The sequence below is a fragment of the Caretta caretta genome, chromosome 4, assembly GCF_965140235.1.
Source record: "Caretta caretta isolate rCarCar2 chromosome 4, rCarCar1.hap1, whole genome shotgun sequence".
NCBI classification, from domain to species: Eukaryota; Metazoa; Chordata; order Testudines; family Cheloniidae; genus Caretta; species Caretta caretta.
The window spans coordinates 61829083-61852217 of NC_134209.1; the positions used below are offsets into that span (position 1 = coordinate 61829083).

The 23135-nt window shown below is 45.6% G+C and overlaps 2 protein-coding genes across 8 annotated transcripts in view; one reads left to right on the plus strand and one right to left on the minus strand.

Annotated features, from left to right (window-relative positions):
- MGST2 (microsomal glutathione S-transferase 2) overlaps positions 1 to 13931 on the plus strand; it is a 66984-nt gene extending 53053 nt beyond the window's left edge. For all 3 annotated transcript variants that reach the window (XM_075127685.1, XM_075127687.1, XM_075127686.1), the window contains 2 exons: positions 9637 to 9718; positions 13588 to 13931. In XM_075127685.1, the coding sequence (XP_074983786.1) occupies positions 9637 to 9718; positions 13588 to 13720 (215 nt within the window). In that variant the 3' untranslated portion in view covers positions 13721 to 13931. The remainder of the gene's footprint in view (positions 1 to 9636; positions 9719 to 13587) is intronic.
- A 2530-nt stretch (positions 13932 to 16461) lies between these two features.
- Positions 16462 to 23135, minus strand: part of MAML3 (mastermind like transcriptional coactivator 3) — a 391103-nt gene continuing 384429 nt past the window's right edge. For all 5 annotated transcript variants that reach the window (XM_075127682.1, XM_075127680.1, XM_075127679.1 and 2 more), the window contains one exon: positions 16462 to 21855. In XM_075127682.1, coding sequence (XP_074983783.1) covers positions 20870 to 21855 — 986 coding nt within the window. In that variant the 3' untranslated portion in view covers positions 16462 to 20869. The remainder of the gene's footprint in view (positions 21856 to 23135) is intronic.

Consider the following 23135-nt stretch of genomic DNA (forward strand, 5'->3'; position numbering starts at 1 on the left):
GAATTAGAACTGAGCAAATAATTGATTTTTCAGTTTGGTGATCAAATCAGAAACTCGGGGGGGGGGGAGGATGGGATTGATTTGGGTCAAAACATTTTCTTCCAACCTGAAATGAAATTTTCCCCTCCATTTTAAAAAGTGTTTCATATTCAGGTTTCTTTCACTCTGCCCACCCCCGCTTTTAAAAAAAATACATCCAGCTAACTTTCAACACCATCTTTTGAAACAAAAAATATTAAACGTTTAAACAAAGTGACTTTTTCAGGAGGGTTTTGCGGGGAAGGGGAACTATTCTTCAGAGTCGACCCAAATTTACATAGCTTTGGTTGACCCAAAGCCACATTTTTGGGGGGCAATCTGAAAATATTCGCCCACCTCTATTCAGAATGCGTTCACATGGGCAAGGCTTATGTGGCTTTCCCAGTCACCCAGGAAGTCCTGTGACACTGTCCAGGGATCTCCTAGTGATGACAACATTGGCTCAGTTTGGAGCTGGATCTCTTGTGACTGCTCCTGGTAAAACAATAACCCTTGTTCTCATCTCTATTTTCTTATTAACTCTTTCTCTGGCTGGTGTTCTGGCCTAGCAGAGTCAATGTGGCTGGAGAGAAGATGCATAAGTACAAGTGCCATTTAGTTTCCTCCCCTTTTTGGCTTCTCTTGTCCCGGCTACTAATTTTCCCTCCATTTATACAGTCATTAAAGGCGCTAATTTCTCTTTGTTTTACAGGTGATATGTGATTTCCTACAAAAAGGCACCTTCTGGAGGCTAACTTCTTCCCCACCCAGATCCTAATCTCATTTTTGCCAATATAAATCCAGAGTAATGCCATTTAAATCAATGGAGATACTGGTGCCACACAATTGTATAAGTGAAATCAGAGCCAGGCCCTTGGAAAAGACAGAAGTGTTTGCTAGCCAACGGCACAGCCACCTACTGTAGTATCTCCCTTTTGAGAGGAAAGGAGAGGCGAAAGGGACCAGGGTAACTTCCCATTTTAATTATTTTTCCCAGTCAGCATGCCCAGTAAGAGTCTCTTCTTCACTGACATCATTGTGGAATATAGTAAAAATTATTTTTTCCAAGTATTTTGTTAGACTAAAAGAATAGGGGACTCTACCTGTTGCCCAGACAAGCCCAGGACAATGTGGCTGATTTTAGGAGGGCTGGCTAGGGTTAAATCTGAAAAATGCAGAAAGATACTGCAGGTATTTAATTTCCTCTATTTAGTTCCCTGTGCTTTTGCTGGGCTCGCCCAGGATGGTATAAAGGCATCCCAGAGCAATAGGGATATTACTTTTGGGACTGCTGTGTGATTTTACTGATTTCATTACATAAGCTGATTCAGGTCTACCATGCTGATAAAAGACTCCATAAAGGGGAGGAGTGGGGCCACACAGTTTCCTCTTCTCCAAAGCATCAGGGTCTGGGCTCACAAGGATCTGATTCCAGTATTTCTCGACACCAGGGTGTGACGTTGCACTCCATATGATTTTATGAAAATATGCTAATGAGTGTGAGTATAATGTAACTGGAATATGCTTCAAGCAAAAGGTCTTTTGTATCATTACAAATCTTATAATCTACTGAGTGCGGTTATCTTATTTGTATAAATGTATCATTCTTGTATCTTATATTTCATATTTCTAGTTTCACTCTGAGGTCCTATTGTGATTATTCAAAGTGTGGGCCATTAATGGTGGTTTGGAATCTTGATGGCTACCACTGACTAGGACAACTGGTTGTAAATGGCTCTGTTTACTTGCAAGCCTTCCTGTGAGTTAGGCCAGGAGGAATGAAGGCTTGGGGTCTCACAGGACATGTGACCATGTCACCTGATAATGGAATCCATCTTAAACCTGGTGCTTTTCCATTTAGAAGGAGGGGTGGGGACCCAGAGAGACAAAAGATTCCTGCCTTGTGCCAAAGCTATATAAGGGGGTGGGTTCCAGTAATGAGAAATCCCCTAATTACCACCTGAGCTGGAGCTAACAAGAACTGTACCAGGGGAAAGGATTTGGCCCAGACTAGGAAGGCCTCTAGCCTGTGAAAAGCTTATTGGAACATCTCTGAGGGTGAGATTTGCCTGTATTCAGTTTCCTACTGTATTAGGCTTAGACTTGCATGTTTTGTTTTATTTTGCTTGGAAACTTATTTTATTCTGTCTGTTATTACTTGGAACCACTTAAATCCTACTTTTTATACTTAAGAAAAATTACTTTCTTATTATTGAACCCAGAGTAAGCAATTAATACCTGGGGGGGAGGGGGGAACATCTGTGCATGTCTCTTTCTCAGTGTTATAGAGGGCAGACAATTTATGAGTTTACCCTTGTGGCAAATTGCCGGCACTACTATGATGGGCCTCGCGCTTTCTCTTCTTGGGTGGGGGTTCAGGGTACCGTTTCTTGCCCCTGAACTGGAGTATTAACTGCCCCACTAGTGTCCTAGAGGAGGGGAGTGGAGAGGGAGGGACCCAGGCCCACCCTCTACTCCAGGTCCCAGCCGCGGGGCCCTATAGGGGTATGTCTGCACTACGGAATTAGGTCGAATTTGTAGAAGTCGGTTTTTTAGAAGTCGGTTTTATATATTCGAGTGTGTGTGTCCCCACAGAAAATGCTCTAAGTGCATTAAGTGCATTAACTTGGCAGAGTGCTTCCACAGTACCGAGGCAAGCGTCGACTTCCGGAGTGTTGCACTGTGGGTAGCTATCCCACAGTTCCCGCAGTCTCCGCTGCCCATTGGAATTCTGGGTTGAGATCCCAATGCCTGATGGGGCTAAAACATTGTCGTGGGTGGTTCTGGGTACATATCGTCAAGCCCCCGTTCCCTCCCTCCCTCCGTGAAAGCAAGGGCAGACAATCGTTTCGCGCCCTGAAGCTGGACGTGCACAAGTCCATGGGGCCGGACGAGTTGCATCCGAGAGTGCTGAAGGAATTGGCGGCTGTGATTGCAGAGCCATTGGCCATTATCTTTGAAAACTCGTGGCGAATGGGGGAAGTCCCGGATGACTGGAAAAAGGCTAATGTAGTGCCAATCTTTAAAAAAGGGAAGAAGGAGGATCCTGGGAACTACAGGCCAGTCAGCCTCACCTCAGTCCCTGGAAAAATCATGGAGCAGGTCCTCAAAGAATCAATCCTGAAGCACTTGCATGAGAGGAAAGTGATCAGGAACAGCCAGCATGGATTCACCAAGGGAAGGTCATGCCTGACTAATCTAATCGCCTTTTATGATGAGATTACTGGTTCTGTGGATGAAGGGAAAGCAGTGGATGTATTGTTTCTTGACTTTAGCAAAGCTTTTGACACGGTCTCCCACAGTATTCTTGTCAGCAAGTTAAGGAAGTATGGGCTGGAAGAATGCACTAGAAGGTGGGTAGAAGGCTGGCTAGATTGTCGGGCTCAACGGGTAGTTATCAATGGCTCCATGTCTAGTTGGCAGCCGGTATCAAGTGGAGTGCCCCAAGGGTCGGTCCTGAGGCCGGTTTTGTTCAATATCTTCATAAATGATCTGGAGGATGGTGTGGATTGCACTCTCAGCAAATTTGCGGATGATACTAAACTGGGAGGAGTGGTAGATACGCTGGAGGGGAGGGATAGGATACAGAAGGACCTAGACAAATTGGAGGATTGGGCCAAAAGAAATCTGATGAGGTTCAATAAGGATAAGTGCAGGGTCCTGCACTTAGGACGGAAGAACCCAATGCACAGCTACAGACTAGGGACCGAATGGCTAGGCAGCAGTTCTGCGGAAAAGGACCTAGGGGTGACAGTGGACGAGAAGCTGGATATGAGTCAGCAGTGTGCCCTTGTTGCCAAGAAGGCCAATGGCATTTTGGGATGTATAAGTAGGGGCATAGCGAGCAGATCGAGGGACGTGATCGTTCCCCTCTATTCGACATTGGTGAGGCCTCATCTGGAGTACTGTGTCCAGTTTTGGGCCCCACACTTCAAGAAGGATGTGGATAAATTGGAGAGAGTCCAGCGAAGGGCAACAAAAATGATTAGGGGTCTGGAACACATGAGTTATGAGGAGAGGCTGAGGAAGCTGGGATTGTTTAGCCTGCAGAAGAGAAGAATGAGGGGGGATTTGATAGCTGCTTTCAACTACCTGAAAGGGGGTTCCAAAGAGGATGGCTCTAGACTGTTCTCAATGGTAGCAGATAACAGAACGAGGAGTAATGGTCTCAAGCTGCAGTGGGGGAGGTTTAGATTGGATATTAGGAAAAACTTTTTCACTAAGAGGGTGGTGAAACACTGGAATGCGTTACCTAGGGAGGTGGTAGAATCTCCTTCCTTAGAGGTTTTTAAGGTCAGGCTTGACAAAGCCCTGGCTGGGATGATTTAACTGGGAATTGGTCCTGCTTCGAGCAGGGGGTTGGACTAGATGACCTTCTGGGGTCCCTTCCAACCCTTATATTCTATGATTCTATGAAACACCACACGCATTATCCAGAAGTATATGCAGCACCAGAACCTGGCAAAGCGATACCGGGTGAGGAGGCGACGTCAGCGTGGTCACGTGAGTGATCAGGACATGGACACAGATTTCTCTGAAAGCATGGGCCCTGCCAATGCATGCATCATGGTGCGAATGGGGCAGGTTCATGCTGTGGAACGCCAATTCTGGGCTTGGGAAACAAGCACAGACTGGTGGGACCGCATAGTGTTGCGGGGCTGGGACGATTCCCAGTGGCTGCGAAACTTTTGCATGCGTACGGGCACTTTCATGGAACTTTGTGACTTGCTTTCCCCTGCCCTGAAGCGCATGAATACCAAGATGAGAGCAGCCCTCACAGTTGAGAAGTGAGTGGCGATAGCCCTGTGGAAGCTTGCAACGCCAGACAGCTACCGGTCAATTGGGAATCAATTTGGAGTGGGCAAATCTACTGTGGGGGCTGCTGTGATGCAAGTAGCCCATGCAATCAAAGATCTGCTGATATCAAAGGTAGTGACCCTGGGAAATGTGCAGGTCATAGTGGATGGCTTTGCTGCAATGGGATTCCCTAACTGTGGTGGGGCCATAGACGGAACCCATATCCCTATCTTGGCACCGGAGCACCAAGCCGGCGAGTACATAAACCACAAGGGGTACTTTTCAATAGTGCTGCAAGCTCTGGTGGATCACAAGGGACGTTTCACCAACATCAACGTGGGATGGCCGGGAAAGGTACAGACGCTCGCATCTTCAGGAACTCTGGTCTGTTTCAAAAGCTGCAGGAAGGGACTTTATTCCTAGACCAGAAAATAACTGTTGGGGATGTTGAAATGCCTATATGTATCCTTGGGGACCCAGCCTACCCCTTAATGCCATGGCTCATGAAGCCGTACACAGGCAGCCTGGACAGTAGTCAGGAGCTGTTCAACTACAGGCTGAGCAAGTGCAGAATGGTGGTAGAATGTGCATTTGGACGTTTAAAGGCGCGCTGGCGCAGTTTGCTGGCTCGCTTAGACCTCAGCAAAAGCAATATTCCTACTGTTATTACTGCTTGTTGTGTGCTCCACAATATCTGTGAGAGTAAGGGGGAGACGTTTATGGTGGGGTGGGAGGTTGAGGCAAATCGCCTGGCTGCTGGTTACGCGCAGCCAGACACCAGGGCTGTTAGAAGAGCACAGGAGGGCGCGGTATGCATCAGAGAAGCTTTGAAAACCAGTTTCATGACTGGCCAGGCTACGGTGTGAAAGTTCTCTTTGTTTCTCCTTGATGAAACCCCCCGCCCCTTGGTTCACTCTACCTCCCTGCAAGCTAACCACACTCCCCTACTCCCTTTGATCATTGCTTGCAGAGGCAATAAAGTCATTGTTGCTTCACATTCATTCATTACACAAATAGGGGGACGACTACCAAGGTAGCCCAGGAGGGGTGGTGGAGGAGGGAAGGAAAATGCCACACAGCACTTTAAAAGTTTACAACTTTAAAATTTATTGAATGCCAGCCTTCTTTTTTTGGGGCAATCCTCTGTGGCGGAGTGGCTGGTTGGCCGGTGGCCCCCACACCGTGTTCTTGGGCGTCTGGGTGTGGAGGCTATGGAACTTGGGGAGGAGGGCGGTTGTTTACACAGGGGCTGTAGTGGCAGTCTGTGCTCCAGCTGCCTTTGCTGCAGCTCAGCCATACACTGGAGCATACTGGTTTGGTCCTCCAGCAGCCTCAGCATTGAATCCTGCCTCCTCTCATCACGCTGCCGCCACATTTGAGCTTCAGACCTCTCTTCAGCCCGCCACCTCTCCTCCTGGTCATTTGTGCTTTCCTGTACTCTGACATTATTTGCCTCCACGCATTCGTCTGTGCTCTGTCAGTGTGGGAGGACAGCATGAGCTCAGAACATTTCATCACGAGTGCGGTTTTTTTTCTTTCTAATCTTCACTGGGAAGGAGAAGATCCTGTGATCATTGAAACACATGCAGCTGGTGGAGAAAAAAAAAAGGGACAGCGGTAGTTAAAAAGATACATTTTATAAAACAGTGGCTACACTCTTTCAGGGTAAACCTTGCTGTTAACATTACATACACAGCACATGTGCTTTCGTTACAAGGTCGCATTTTGCCTCCCCCCACCGCGTGGCTACCCCCTCAACCCTCCCCCCTCCCAGTGGCTAACAGCGGGGAACATTTCTGTTCAGCCGCAGGCAAACAGCTCAGCAGGAACGGGCTCCTCTGAATGTCCCCTGAAGAAAAGCACCCTATTTCAACCAGGAGACCATGAATGGTATCTCACTCTCCTGAGGATAACACAGAGAGATAAAGAACGGATGTTGTTTGAACGCCAGCAAACATACACTGCAATGCTTTGTTGTACAATGATTCCCGAGTACGTGTTACTGGCCTGGAGTGGTAAAGTGTCCTACCATGAAGGACGCAATAAGGCTGCCCTCCCCAGAAACCTTTTGCAAAGGCTTTGGGAGTACATCCAGGAGAGCCACGAATGCCAGGGCAAATTAATCCTTTCACATGCTTGCTTTTAAACCATGTATAGTATTTTAAAAGGTACACTCACCGGAGGACTCTTTTCCGCCTGCCGGGTCCAGGAGGCAGCCTTGGGTGGGTTCGGGGGGTACTGGCTCCAGGTCCAGGGTGAGAAACAGTTCCTGGCTGTCGGGAAAACCGGTTTCTCTGTTTGCTTGCTGTGAGCTATCTACAACCTCATCATCATCTTCTTCGTCCCCAAAACCTGCTTCCGTGTTGCCTCCATCTCCATTGAAGGAGTCAAACAACACGGCTGGGGTAGTGGTGGCTGAACCCCCTAAAATGGCATGCAGCTCATCATAGAAGCGGCATGTTTGGGGCTCTGACCCGGAGCAGCCGTTCGCCCCTCTGGTTTTCTGGTAGGCTTGCCTCAGCTCCTTAAGTTTCACACGGCACTGCTTCGGATCCCTGTTATGGCCTCTGCCTTCATGCCCTGGGAGATTTTGACAAAGGTTTTGGCATTTTGAAAACTGGAACGGAGTTCTGATAGCACGGATTCCTCTCCCCATACAGCGATCAGATCCCGTACCTCCTGTTCGGTCCATACTGGAGCTCTTTTGCGATTCTGGGACTCCATCATGGTCACCTCTGCTGATGAGCTCTGCATGGTCACCTGCAGCTTGCCACGCTGGCCAAACAGGAAATGAGATTCAAAAGTTCGCAGTTCTTTTCCTGTCTACCTGGCCAGTGCATCTGAGTTGAGAATGCTGCCCAGAACGGTCACAATGGAGCACTCTGGGATAGCTCCCGGAGGCCAATACAGTCGAATTGTGTCCACAGTACCCCAAATTCGACCCGGCAAGGCCGATTTAAGCGCTAATCCACTTGTTGGGGTGGAGTACGGAAATCGATTTTAAGAGCCTTTTAAGTCGAAATAAAGGGCTTCATCGTGTGGACGGGTGCAGGTTTACATCGATTTAACGCTGCTAAATTCAACCTAAAGTCCTAGTGTAGACCAGGGCTAGGATAGCAGGAAACCATTAGAACTAGCAATTCCTTCCCCTGGGCTACTTCCCTCTCCTGCCCTCCCTCTGCACAAACCAGGTGTCCCTTTACATAGGGTCTTGGTCTTCTTAGCCTACCACAGCACTTCTCCAAACTCTCCTCTGCTTCTCTCCAAACTGCTCTTTGCTCTAACTGCAATCCACTCTGTTTCAACCCCTCCAAACTGCTCTTCGCTCCAATGCAATCCACTCTGCTTCAACTCCTCCTTTTGTCTGATTGAAGCAGGGATTTTTTATCATGTGACTGGCTTCAGGTGCTTTAATTAATTTATAGCAAACTTTCTTCCCTCTACAGGGAATAAGGCTCCCTTCTAACACTCTTCTCTGCCCTCTGGCCATGCTGTATCACACCCTGTATAAGCTTTATACAGAGTAAAAAGGATTTATTTGGAGTTTGGATCCCACTGGGAGCTGGGTGTCTGGGTGCTAGAGACAGGAGCACTTGCTAAGTCTTTTCCAGTTAAGTCTGCGGCTTTGGGGGGTGGGTCAGATCCTGGGTCTGTGCTGGAGCAGACTGGCGTATCTGGCTCAACAAGGCAGGATTCTGAAGGCCCAAACTGGCAGAGAAAACTGGCTCAGAGGTAGTCGTAGCACGTCAGGTGACAGTCCCAAGGGGGTCTCTGTGACCGAACCCATCACAGCAGGGTAAATCGGGAATAATTCTGCTTCAGTCCTTGAAGTTGCACCAACGGAAGTGAGATCAGGCCCTGAACAGCTCAGAGTGAATCGAAGAGCTGTGAAACCAGTTGGTGGCACAGTCCCATAGGTGGGGGACAAGGAGACTTTCTATCAGACTTTTGCCTCATTTTGCCTCTTTGAAATATAGTTCTATTGCTGTTCAGCAGTTGTTGAACCCGTTTCTTTATCTCTTATGGACAGTGCATCATATTTAGACTCCTCACCATTGTTTTCTGGCTAGTTGCTACTGGAATTGATTCACCCCTTTCTCGGTTTACTCCACAAATGTTGGACACTTATGTTGAATTGTGATCTCTCTAACTAAACAGGTCCCGTGGTGGGGGACTGATCTACCTCTTATCTTTACAGAAGAGTGGTTCTTCTAGGTCATGGCTGAGGCCGTTGGTAAGGCAGTGAAGTGAAACACCCCAAGGAGAGTATGCTTATGAATTGCAGAAGAAAAAGATTTCACTGCTTCCAGTCCATTAACTCTCCTGTACGCTAATAATCAGCTAGTTAAAGGCAGGACTGGGGAGGCTTGTGGGTACAAGCCTAGAACTGGAGTAGAACAAGAGATGGATTCTGGGACTAGCTCGGATATTGACTTCCTTGTGACCATTGACAAGTTATGTCCCTTCTGGTCTTCAATTCCTTCCCACTGTAAAATGGGGATAATATTTTTTCTACCTCAGAGGGTTATCACATGAGCATAATTCCTTACAGTGTGTACCATACTCCCATCCTTCACCTAAAGATACTATATAAATGCAAATTATTAATGGCAACAAATAAAATAAGTAGATAAAAAGTCTTCTGTTTCAGAAACAAAATGTGACTGTTTACAGCAAGGGATTGAGATGTCTGTGAAATGCCATGAAAACCCCTGGAACCACAAAAATAAAATAATCACAATGAAACTGACTAGTTCCTTCAAATCCTAATTTTTAAATTCCCCACTAACTTTCTCCCATTAATTTCTTTTTTTCCTTCAGAATTGGCTGCCCTTCTGGGTCTGGTGTACATGTACACCCATCACAAATACTTCCATGGATATGCAGAGTCTGCAAAAGGAAGGTAAGAAGGACCCACCATCTGTGCTTAAGTTGAATGCTCCAGTTTGTGGCCTGAAGCTGGGCTTACCACCAACGACTGGTAGTGAAAAGTTACTATTATTGAATGCAACATGTGTAAAGTGTCAGCAAGAGGTCTGAAATGAAAACCCGCAGGGAAGGTAGCTGGCTGCTGCAGCTGAAACCTAAGGTTAAAGCGTGAATGTGCTACTGGTCGCAAGAGACAGGAGGTTTGATGGTCTCAGTGCAATGCCTTGTGGGTGCCTACTTTGCACCCTACAGTCTAACAGGGTTGGCATATGTGCAGTGAAGAGGCCCAGAAATAGAAAGCCTAGAGATTTGCAGGTCAGGATTGCCCTACATTGGAGACTGTTGAGGCAAAGCTTGCACACAACCTGTCTGGCTTGTACTACTGCCAGCATTTCCTCAGTTCATTAATAGTAAAATCATTGTATTCACGTATTTATTATGCAGACCACACAAAGTACACAATGGGAACGAGCAAGAAAATTTGACCTTGTAGCTAGAGGAACTTTCACCAAACAGATGAGGAGGCTTTGGATAAGCACAAGCTTACAGTGTTTAAACTGATCCTCCAAAGGCTTGAGATTGCAGAAATGTGCAATAATAGCTTTGGAATCCATGCAAGATCTCTCTACCTGCCACTCTCCATTTCAAAATCTGATGCTGCCACTGATGGGACGCATGCGCACTCTCACAAATTGTTTCCTCTTTCATCTCAGTACTGTATTAACCCAGATAGGCTAAAGAAACAGCCTCATCTGTGATGCCAATGTTCTTCTAAACCTCAATACAGTGTGTAAGACAAGGAAAAGACAAACTCCCCATCCCTGGAGGGGTTTACAGTTAGACTGAGGGGCTGGGGGCGCGCACTTTAACACACCTTTATAGGGAACAATCCTCTAGTCCATTCCTCCGCTCCTAGAGGAATAACAAAATGTTTTCCAGCTCTACTTTCCTGAGTCAGTGCACCAACGCTAACCTCCTGCCTCTTCCCTGCTCCTCAAAATACCCAGTGCCAGTTAGTAGTCCGATTTTGCAAGGCTTCCTTCCTTTCTGCCCCTAAGGAATGAGAAAGAGAGAGACTCCCAGATAAAATTATACCCTAAAATTTGCCCTTTGTTAGGGATGCAATTGTCAGGATAACCCTCTGAAAAACCAGAAAGGACCACAGCTATAAAAGACCACAGCTATAAAGGAATATCTAGGAGGGAATGCACATTTTGAAATTAAATATCCTTTTTGTATCAACTAAATAAAAAAAGCTTCTTTGTTAAGAAACCTTTCCCCCTCTGCAACTCTATGATTTTAAAATTATACCATCAGCTCCTGAAATTGCACTCAAGGAAACAAAGGTATTGCCTGGGTCTATTGTTGTACTGGGGTTTGCTCTTTGTTACTTGGTGGAACTCTTTTTCACTTATTTAAGCTGAGTTCAGTGCTGCTGTCAGGGGCCAGACTGGTGCCCTGGAAAACTGAGTGATTCACAAAGGCCCACATCTTCAAGGCACCTAACGGCCATTGAGATGCAAAAGGGCCTGTTTCTGCAACCCTTGCCCATGCTGATCAGCCCCTTACATTTGGTGGGGCTGTTCATGGAAGTACTGCTCAGTACAAGTAAGGGTTGGAGAATTGGGCCCAAAACATGTACTGGACAGGCAGAGGCAGTGCCAGTTTGCCCACTCTGCCCTGTCAATAGATCTCAACCTGGAGAGGACAGCCCTATCCGTGTGAAGGTAATTCCATCTTCAGCGCGGGCTGACAACAAAGGTGCCGGCTGTAATGAGGATACCTGTCCACTAGAAATTGTACTGAGACCACCCATATATTTCACATAGACCACTGAGTGGTCCTCAGCTGGTGATGAATTTTGGTCATTCCCAGTCTGACCTGCATTTGAAGCAGTAACCTGTTATAATAAGCTGTGAGACTATGTATCCAATTAGCAACCCCAGAGCAATCCAGTTGTAGGACACTCTGTACTGTTCCAGTTCAGACTGCCAGCATCCAAGTTCCTTTTTCCATCTTGCTCCTTATTGCTAGAATCCTTCTCCATTGACCACTGCTATTTGGATCCCAAAACACTGCACAACAACGTTCTTGGAAAAATGTTTGGGGGCCTCCTACTGCATCTAGCCAATGCTTGATTTTTCCAACATTTCTCAGCCTGCTGGGGATATTTCACTCTTTCTGAGGAGTGGAAAACTGGTTTTTAAAAGAGCCAACAAAAACTTTGGCTTAACATTTCCTTCCCATTTGCATTTTCTGCCTTTGGTGGAAACCCGAAGTACCAAAGGGCCATGCGAGAATGTTTTCTTGGTATTTTCAACAAAAGCCACCTTCAGTAAGTATTGATGATCTATCTCAGCCAATACTGATCTTACACAGGGCCCAGGGCTTGGGAGAGAGCTGTGGTCAGGGGACCTGTGCACAGGGCTGTGAACCAAGAAGATGAGAGTTTTAATTTCAGCTGTGACTCTGACTCCCTCTGTGAGTTTGAGCATGTCACACAATCTACCTTTGCCTCAGTCTGCCTCTCTGTAGGTAAATGGAAATAATTATTTCCTTACTTGCCTACTGCACAGGACGCTTTGAGCCTCCCACATGTTCCCATTGCAGCTGCAAAACCCCACAATTGTGTGCACAAATTAGGTGACACCACATTAAGTCATAGAGCTCATAGCATGTGTAGTTATCGGACTTGAACATACCAACCCCAGTTTGCATGTGATAAGGCTGCAATCTGTAAACATAAGAGGTGCCTGGGCAGTTCACCTTTTTCCCAGGCCTTGACAAGTGTGCAACCCCCCCCCCAACACACACACACACACACACCTGCAGCAGAGCAGTGCCAACCTCCCAGCTTTGTTTGCATGAAAGATTTTTCACATTTTCCTGAGAATTAATAAATTAGGTAACTGGTGACTGTCAGAGTCCACTCACCACAAGCAGTGCCTCCTGCTGGCTGTCCTGGGATTAGCTCTTCCAGTTTGCACACTCCTTCCAGTATTGTCTTCTCCAATCTTGTCTCACTCTGCTGGCTTGCTCACTCCCAGGTCTGCAGCTTCCTCTTTGTGGCTTGGCTCTCCTGCCAGGTCACTAAAGTTCTCCCATTCTGGGGAATCCACAGTCTTTCCAGACCTGCTGCCCTTGCCATTCCCCAGTGGCTGGTAGGGGAGCCCAGGCATGCCCCCAACACTGGATTCCAGGCCAGGAACCCTATAACAAGCAGCCACAGTCCCACCTCTTGCTGCTGTTTCCCTGGGCTGCTTCCTATCTTGCTTCCCACCTCTCTGGGCTTGCCAGCCTCCAACTTCCTCCACTCCTGGAATGACTGCAACCTACTTCCCTACATCCTTTCCCAGCAGCCCCCCTACAGCCAACTAGCCAAATACATGCCCTGCCTGTTCCTGTACAGGTGAGTCTGTCCTTAATTAGCTGCCTCCAGCCTAAGTCTCCTCTACAGTCTAATTAGCTGATTGGGCCTACCTGGCCTAATCCAGCTCTTGCAGGGCTAGTGTGAGGAGTCCACCCCGTCACAGTGACATTTTTCCATTTCCACATCAGTGACTAATTCTTCATGCTGTGATCAATCCCACTCTGGAACAAACTGCAAATTGTCAAACACAACTACCTCGGGGGAACATCACCATTTTCAGAGAGGAAAATTTACTAATTTTTCCTGCAAAAATCACTTTCTGGTGAAAAGGTCATTTATTTTTCAAATCAGTTTCATCAGTGGCTGATTTTTCTCTGGCACAGCTCTGATCAGCTGGTGTAGACTGAAAAGTTTCACAACAAACACAGCGTGTACATCTTGTCATTGTGTTTCTTTCCGTTTTTGTCCTCTAGGATAACATGTTTTTACTGGAGTGTGGTGGTTCTGCTCTCACTGATGGCCCTGGCTGCAGCTGGGATTACTAATAGCTTTCTGGAAGAATACTTGGACATCAGCATAGGAAAGAAATTACATAAATTGCTCTGACGATTATTTATGTATAAATAAATAAAGCAGATGCTTTCCCTGGACATTAAAAGGCAGATGAGCTGCATCATGTGGAATGAAAGCATCCAGATTTCTTTATTAATTGTCCATTGCAATGTAAAGTGCATGTCTTTCCTGACCATTTGTTTACACTGTTTCTTTCCTATACCACAGAAAAGCAGGCACAAAGAATATAGCGAATGTGGCTTCACTTTTTGAGTTACGTGTTCAATGAACTGGTCTTGTGTACAATATCGTATGACAGCAAAAATTACATTGAATTCAGACAATGTTAATCCAGGGAGTGGCTTATTTGAAACAGTTGCACGTGACAGCTATTTTACCCAATGTCCTTCGGCTCTGCTGTGGCTGTTGGATTCTTCCTCTCTGCATCGTGTTTGGGGCTGAACATAGAGAAACACATGGCCCGTGCACAGAGGCATTTAGAAATCTGTGGCCCCAGTCCTGCAAGCGACTCCAGCCCTGATTCAGGAGAACATTTAAGCATGTGTTTACAGTGCTTTCCTGAATACAGACAGACTTCATTGACTTCAAACACATGATTAAGTCTTTGAAGTTAAGCACATGCTTAAAATCAGTATGTGTTTAAGTCCCACAAAGCGCCTTTCCTGAACAGGGACACTTTCCTGATTTGCGGCCTCTCTGTGGGCAGACCCCTGTTTTCGCAGAGAACCCCACTGAAATCAATGGGTCTTCATGAGGGACCAGAGGTCTACCAATCTGAAGTTAGTGGCAGGATCAGGACCGAAACTAGACACAGCTAGGCACAGATGCTAGTCAAGCAACTGAATCTATTTCAGTGTTTCTCCATAAAGCACAGATGGCTGATGTATAGGAGAGACGAGACAAACGCTCCAGCACAGCCAAAGCTCACAGAGAGTCATAAAATAATAACGAAAGCAAACTGACTGTGAAAACAGTTTTCATTAAAAGGGGGTGGGGCAGAGAGAAAAATCACTGCCTGGTGGGCTTTCCGGGCATGGTGCTGAGGTTGAATTGAAACATCACTGTAGAAAGAAAAAAAGCAAAGCTGTTAAATGTCTTTAAATAGGTCTAAATAAAGTTACAGCAGATTCCTGATTACTCAAACTATTTGGGTGACACCAAATCTGTTCAGATAAATGGGAGCTCATAGGCAGAGATTCCTTCTGGCACACATCTGCAGCTGGGGTTTGGCCACAAATATTGTATGCACTTGGTTCTGGTCATTCTGGGCACTATGTGGCATTTAGGAATCCAAAGACCATTGACTTAAACAGATGTTGAGTCAGACCACTGATCATCTTCCACATGATGATCGACGATAAAGTTGAGGCTGAGGCAGTTCATAGCCACTGTAACTAGATCACTTGCCATATTCTAGCATCTGTGGTGCCTGAATAGCGATGAGATTGCTAACTACGCATGTCCAAAGAATTAAAATTCAACATGGGTGGGGCAGTTATGGTTGCAGAGGGAACGATGATGATGAATAGTCTGGCTTTTGCGCTTTTAAAGGAGACTTGCCTTGAAGCCACTGTGGCCAGAGAGATTCCCAAACACCATGGCTCCAGGGGGAAAAACAGGAGATACAGGGCCTGATCTCACACCCACTGAAGTTAATGAGAGTCTTTCCATTGACTTCAATGGGCTTGGATTTGGTCCACTAAGAGGTAAGAAAAGAGACAGAAAAATCTATTCTAGCAGAAATGATGCCTCTTGACAGTCACAATCAGAGGTGCTGCCTCCAGGAAAATTGAGAGGGGATGGTAATAGGGAACCAAATTAAATCATAGTAATGAAGTACTTTCAGAGGATCCACAAAGGCCATCTTTAAGCAGTGTTCAGGCATGCTAAACCTTAGCCTTGCATTGGTACGTTTATAGCGAATCTGCCATCCCAAGGCCCCTAACGACTTTACAAAAAGAGCAAAGTGATATACCAACTCTATGTACTACACGCCAATGAAATGCTGCCACTTCTGGGATGAAACACAGCAGCTGTTTAACAGCACAGAGCAGCAGTGCTAAAGGAGAAATATGGGACCAAAATTATGGGAGTTACACCTGCTCACTACAGAGCTGAGGTGGGCTACTTAAAATTAGAGAGGCTACCACATTGCCTTTTACGCAATTTACCAAGCACTGGACAAATACTAACATCCCTCTGAGGTAAGTACGTAATATCATCTTCATTTTACATATGGGGAAACATAGTAGGTTTATATCAGTAAAAAGAAAAGGAGGACTTGTGGCACCTTAGAGACTAACCAATTGGTTAGTCTCTAAGGTGCCACAAGTCCTCCTTTTCTTTTTGCGAATACAGACTAACACGGCTGTTACTCTGAAACCTGTTTATATCAGTGTAATTCCATTGACTTTAATCAAAAAAAGAAAAGGAGTACTTGTGGCACCTTAGAGACTAACCAATTTATTTGAGCATGAGCTTTCGTGAGCTACAGCTCACTTCATCGGATGTATACCGTGGAAACTGCAGCAGACTTTATATACACACAGAGAATATGAAACAATACCTCCTTCCACCCCACTGTGACTGACAGGCCTGGAGACTTTCTCAAAGCCACATAACTTGGCGGCAGTGCCAAGACCAGAATTCAGCAGGGTTCTGAGTCTAGCAGTAGCACATGTTCCTTTCATATTATTTCTTCTCCCTTTTACAGGGTAATAATCAGATTCTCGACTGGATAAACTCCAGTACAAATCCAAAGGCTGACCACTCACTCACAAGGAAGGAACTGAATTATTGCTGAGAGCAAATTAAATTGCTACCATCATAATACCAGCTTAAATACACTTAATATAAAATGACGGCCTGATCCCAGGAGATACCGAGCACCCTCAACGACAATGAATCTGATTTTTATTTTTTTTTTTCAATTTTTTTCCCCACTCAAAGAAGGCAAAAGCACTATACCTCATTGCGTGCTAAGTATGTGCCAAATATCACGTTTCAAACCTCAGCTGATTTCACTGTCACCCTTTTCGAAGAGTGATTTAAAAAAAAAATTTGTTTGTTTACAGTGGGAACACTGTGTCTTTTTTACTCTCCCATACCTCAAATAGGACTGAAGCAATTTTGCTCAAACTTTTAATTCAAATAAAATTAAAAGAAAACCCTCAGCACAGCCCAAACCTGGAAAAAAATTAAGACTTAAAAATGATTTCTCCGGAAAGTGTGAAAATGACTTATAATGAAAACATTTTTGCAATGTTAATTATAGCTGTTGTTACTGGTGATCATGACAGCATACCACAAAGTGAATGGTTCACTCTTGTAATCAATAAACCCCAACAGACTTTGCCCCTTTCTTCTCACTGACTGTTACTTTATAGCTAGCCGACTGAAGAAAATAACCTTCACGCCCATTTTAAACTCGATCCCTCTTCTTCCTTTGAAGCCCCAAAGATAATAATGATAATATCTGGATATCATGGTTGGATGAATGTGAGGTGCCATGAGTGAGAGTCCTCTAAATCAGTCTTTTCTTTGATTCAGATAACAATCTTTTATTTGTTTTTTTGTTTTTTCTTTAAAAGTGGTATGTTAACATCAGGTCATTTCTACATTTTCAGAGCTCTGTACAGGTCTCAAAAGGAAATAAGCAATGCTTAATGTACAAAGTAAAAACAGAACACTAGAAAAATCTGAATAAAATGGAGCAAGTTGCTGTCAGGGATACAGTACAAATTAGTAATTAGATGTCATCTGAAGTGCAATACCACTGCAGTGAGGATGAGTTAAGGAATGAAATAAAAATACTCTATTTTAAACAAACAGTATATATATATTTATATGTATATATTTTACAGATAGTAGACCCAGTGATATCTGCAGAATTGTAAAAACCTATTTACAAATAACCTTTTTTTTTTAAACATTACATATACATCAGCACCATAGTAAGAAAAAAACCAAACCTATTAAAATCTACCTCTCTATTACTTGGTCCCAGTACGGAGTATTTGGAGGAAGCTTTACAAAGACAACAGCGACTCAGCCCTCATCAGCAAACTTCTTGTCACCATATATGAGCTAATTCCTGTACCCTTCCAATAAAAATGAATTTCCATTACGTCACTTTTCTCTGTGTGTGTGTGTGTGTGTTTCTAAATCTAATTTCCCAGTTTGCCTCTCCTAGGATACATCTACAAAGCAAAATCAGACTCGTGGCAGAGAGTCTCAGAGCCTGGGTCAACTGACTCAGGCTCACAGGGCTCATGCTGCGGGGCAAAACAAAGCAGTGTAGATGTTCCGGCTCGGGTTGCAGCCTGGACTCTGAAACCTGGCGAGGGAGAGGGTCCTGGAGCCTGGGCTCCAGCCCGAGCCCAAACATGTACAAGACTATTTTCAGCCTCGCAGCTCGAGTCCAGCGAGCTCAAGTCAGTTGACCTGTGCGCTGGGACTCAGCACCGTAAGGTTTTGGGGTTTTTTTGCTGTGTAGATGTATCCATCGTTGACAGGGAACCCTTTGTTACCAAGGCCAGGAAATAGTGACGCTGCCTGGGAGATGCAGACCAGCCACTCCATCCCCACCATGCTTGGCGTCCTCACTGCTGTATGTGACCCTTGGTTAGCATGGTGCAACTGTTTGACACAGTGAAGGACAAGCATGTGCCCCACCCAGTCCCATAACATTTACACATACCCACACCATTTTCCCTTGCGGGTGCCAGTTCTACCCCTTCATCTATCCCCCTTTTATGCTAGTATGACTAAGCTCCTACTAGCTATAAAATGCTTGTGGTTGAAATCTTCAGTTGGTGCTCACTTTTACAGGATTAGGGCCCACCCTGACGTCCACTGAAGTCAGTGGAAAGACCAAATCCCATGGACTTCAACGGATACTGATCAGCCCCTTCAGGTATATTATTAAAATGTGTTGGGTAAAACATTTTTACTAATGCATTTTAAAACTCTGGTGTAGACAGGACACGCTGCATTTTAACACAGATTGTTTGGGAGTTACCTTAACCAGCTAACCCATGTTAAAATACAGCTTGCCCTGTCTACACCCTTTGTCCTAGTCTAGACAAGTCCAGCAAAGGGTTACCACACAAGAGTGAACAAGCAGCAGGGCACTGAGTTCCCTGATGCTGCGTCTATACTGCAGCTGGAGGTGCGATTCCCAGCACAAGGTCACAGACTTGCATTAGTTCAGCTCAAGCTAGCACATTAAAATAGCAGTGTGGCTGTTGTGATGGCTCAGGCTACCAACCCAAGCTCAGACCCAGGGAGCGGGGTGATGGCTAGCTGGAGCGGTTGCCAGTGCCACAATATCCATGCTGCTAATTTTTAGGACAGTAGCTCCAGTCTGTCTACCCAGCTGGGAATCACACCACCTGGCTGCAGTGTAGACACACCCTCAGGAGATAAAGGGACCATTTTACTCCCATTTCTTGCTCCTGCTCAGACCTGTGCTCCATGCAGAAACAAAGGGCTTGAACCTGTGAGGTACTGAGTGCCCATCCTCAGCTCCCACAGATTTCAGTGGGTCAGCACTTCACACCATGGAGCCTAAACCAAGCCACTGAAGACAACTCAATTGGTAGGTTTGGATCATTTAAACAATTTTCACTTCAGCAAATGTTTTGGCTCATAGAGATTGGTTTCAGACATTCTGAAGGGCCGGGTTTTATTATTTTAAAAGCACCATTTTGAAAGATATATCACAGTTTTGTTACCAGTTCAGCACAGATCTGCTTTTAACTTGTCAAGAGATATGTCACTGCTACTGCCTAGCGAGCTTGTCTGGGTAGACCCTGTATTTGTGATAACCAATATACAGTCATTTGCCCCTCCGTGGATGATCATTACAACCAGTCCTTTCTTGATTCCTGCTGTTTGGATACCCCCGCGAATTTATCCCAGCACTAGGAAGTTTACACTGAACATCTGTTTAGGACAGAAAAACAGGCTGCATGTAGTATTAAATCAACTGCATGGGCATCCCAGCCCCAAATAACACCTCTAATCTTGTGCATTCAGGAGAAGAAGGGAAACTCATTCAGAGTTCCACACTCTAGTGGGGCATTTTAATGTTCTCAGACCTGCTTCCTTTCTTCTTTGTCCCTGTTTGTGGGGGCTCCTGCTCAGATGAAGAAAAGTGAAGTGCAATGGCCTTCTGTTACAGTGCATATTTCTCCCCATGGTCAAGGGAAAATCATGAAACTCATGAACATATTGGGGGAGGAGGAAGAGAAGGGGACTTGAATTCGATCTGCACAGAACTCTACTGTAATCTGTTCACTCTGCTTAGTCCTTTTACACTTTCTTTAGCTGCTAGCCAACAGTACACTGCTAGGCAGCACAGATGTGCCGAAGCGCCCAGATACAGAAGCACAGACATGAGCCTAAAAGAGTATTAATAGCTCATTAAGTTAACCCACGCACCTAAGCAGTGGGTATGCCCACTCATATCCACAGACAGTCCTGCACTCAAACTGTCCTGCTCTTTGTATTGCCAGGTTTATGTTCTGCTAATCTTTTATTTTAAATTTTTTATCATGCTACAGTGAAAATGGTAACCCCTTTATGATTGTTTAGGCTAATCACATGTGCTGGACATTCTTGCACAATAGCCTAGAGTAGGCTCCATAGGCCTTGTTCTGTATCAAATCAAAGAGAGCGGTACACTTTGAAATCTGGGATCTGCTGACACCCAGAGTTCAGAACATTGCTGACCTGTGCACATGGGCTGCGCAATCACCTGGCAACCCCCTTAGGTTTTGTTCCCGGCCCAAGGGATCTAGCTTTTCACACGCCCTGAAAGCTGCAGTGGTTACACTAAAATAGAGTGGGAGAGACTGGGAACACCACATCGCTGTGCAACAGTGCCTCACCGCACAGAGCGTGCCAGCTCTTCCCAGGGACAGAGAGCAGGTGCTTTCCCAGCCCTTCCCTCTCTCTCACAGATGGACAGAGCAGGTACTGCTGTGCAGTGGAGTTTGCTATGTGGAAGTTTTGTGAAATCGACACGTCGATGTTTTAACCACCACCTGACTCTTCCACCGTTGGCTGCAGTTCAGCTCGGTTTGCACAGATTAAAAAGCAAAAAACAAGGATGGGGGGACATCCTGTTTTCTTTTTTTAACGTAACTATCAGAGTTTAAAACTATACAAGCCCACTCACTATGGGTTTCCAAACAACTCGTCAAGTTCTTGCATCCACTCATCACCTGGTCCACCTTTAATGATGGAGTCCACAAGGTCTGCACCCTCTGCTATACTTGAAAAGGAACCTCCAGCTCCTTCATTACTGTAATTGTAAGATATGTCCTGAGTGGGATTCCTCTCATAGGCCTGACCTTGGTTGCTCTGAGCAAAATTCCCACCTGGCATTTGTTGTGCAGGGGGCTGATTGAAACCAGGCATAGTGGGAACCCCCTGACTTATGGCAGGCATAACCATTGTCCTTGCTTGGCTGGTTCCTTGCTGTGCAGGGAGCTGTTGCAGCATTTGTCTTCCCACTGCTGGATTTAGGGCTCTGACTGTTCCACTCGTGTCCACGACTGACTGGTTAATTCCCTGTGGGAAATGTTGCTTGGGCAGCCTTGGTTGCCCAGACTGCACTGGGTACACTGTGCCGTTGCTGAATGACCCCATTTCACTGCTAGTCCTTCCAGGGATACCTTGTATGCCTCGCTGCTGCCAGCTTTGTGCTCCTTGAGGGACAGTTGCCATCATGTTTTGAAGTCTAGGGGCTTGTGGCCTGGGCAGGACCTGGCCCACAGGTCCTTTCATCTGCTGATGTTGCTGGGGAATAGAGTTCACCAGAATACTTTGACCAAAACTACTGACAATTCCAACCCCTTGTCCAGACGCGGGCTGTCGTGGTCCCTGGCCTGCACTATGTGCCAGGGTCATGCCACTTTGGTTTGGGTGCTGCAACATTTGGCTCATTCCTGTGCTCATATTGTACATTCCGGGTTGGCTGGTAGATGTGTTGCTGTAAGGAGTCATTCCCATCTCGGACTGACCAGCTGCTGTCGACATTGTGCCAGGGTTCGGGGAGGGCCCCATTGCCATCATGCTCGCATTCTGGGCCATCATTCGGGAGGTCCTCATACTCTGAAGCGCTGCTTGGTTTCTCACTGCTGCTATATCCTGGGGAGAACCTACAGCAAGGAGGGGGAAAACTGTAAGTGTTAAATCATACATCTTTGCATACCAAAAAATTTGTAGGAGCCTTTCAGATTGTAGGAGCCTTTCAGATTGCTTTGCTTTTTGGGTGAATAAATTATTCTTTCATGCGAGAGTTAAAGGAGAGAGGAGAAGGTTACCCATCCCGGGAAGGAAAACTCTAGTCCTCCTGGTATTCACATGTCAGACAGGACATGCTTCCCCACAACATTCTAGCTGTGACCTGAACGCCGACCTGCAAAGTCTCCTTTCCTTGAAGGTGAGAGGTGGTACATCTCCAGTGCTACCCTAAACAGGAACTGCTGATCATATTAGGTATTCAATCTGTGAAGTGGAAGACTGCTAGCAGAGAATACTATCAATACAGGCCATTAGACTAATTTCCCTGAAGACCTAAAATAGGGCTGGAGAGGTTAAAAGCCAATGATTTACCCGCTAAGCAATTCTCATTTATGACAATTTTTGGAGATGTCCCCCCAGAGATCCAGGGGCTTTTGGTTCTCCGTTCATCTTTAAAATATCAAGGCAAACTGATTCTGTGCATGACCCAGCCTAAACCATCAGAGCCTTCTTGATAATGTACTATACAAGCTCCTCTAGTAAAACTGTGAGGCTTCAAAGCAGCAGGTACACTGCAGAGCCATGGGAGCAGCAGTGCTGAGGCAGAGTTGCCCTTCTATTAGGCAGTGACTGACGACAAAATGTTCAGAAGGCTCCTATGTCACTTAGGCGCTAAGTCCCATTTTAAAAATAATGTAGGGTGCTTTTGAAATTTTTACCCTAAGTCTAGAAAAATTGTAAATTACATACCAATATATAACACTAAATCATCTCCTCACTGGGAAAAACGGGACCCAGGGACATTTTTAAAAATTACACAGACAAAGGTCTTCATTTTTCTAGCACTGTATGCAGCTGCGCATACGCTATTCTTTTCAGACATGGGGCCCAATGCTGCTTCTATCAAAGTAAAAGACAAAACTCCTATTGGACTTCAATGGAAGCAGGATCAGGCCCATCATAGTGCATGTGATGGTTAGAAATCTACTTTGTTGGACTGAATTTCAATGTAAATAACTGAACTTCAGCCAACCAGTTAAGACTCTCTTCTAGATATCTCCATTGTCTTTCAAAACTGAGCCATGAAAATGGAAATGTCAGACTCAGAAGGCCAATCAATTTTTTAATAGCTCAGGAGGCATAAATGAATGGATTTTCTATGTCATTGTTACTGATTAAGTCTACGGAAAGAAGA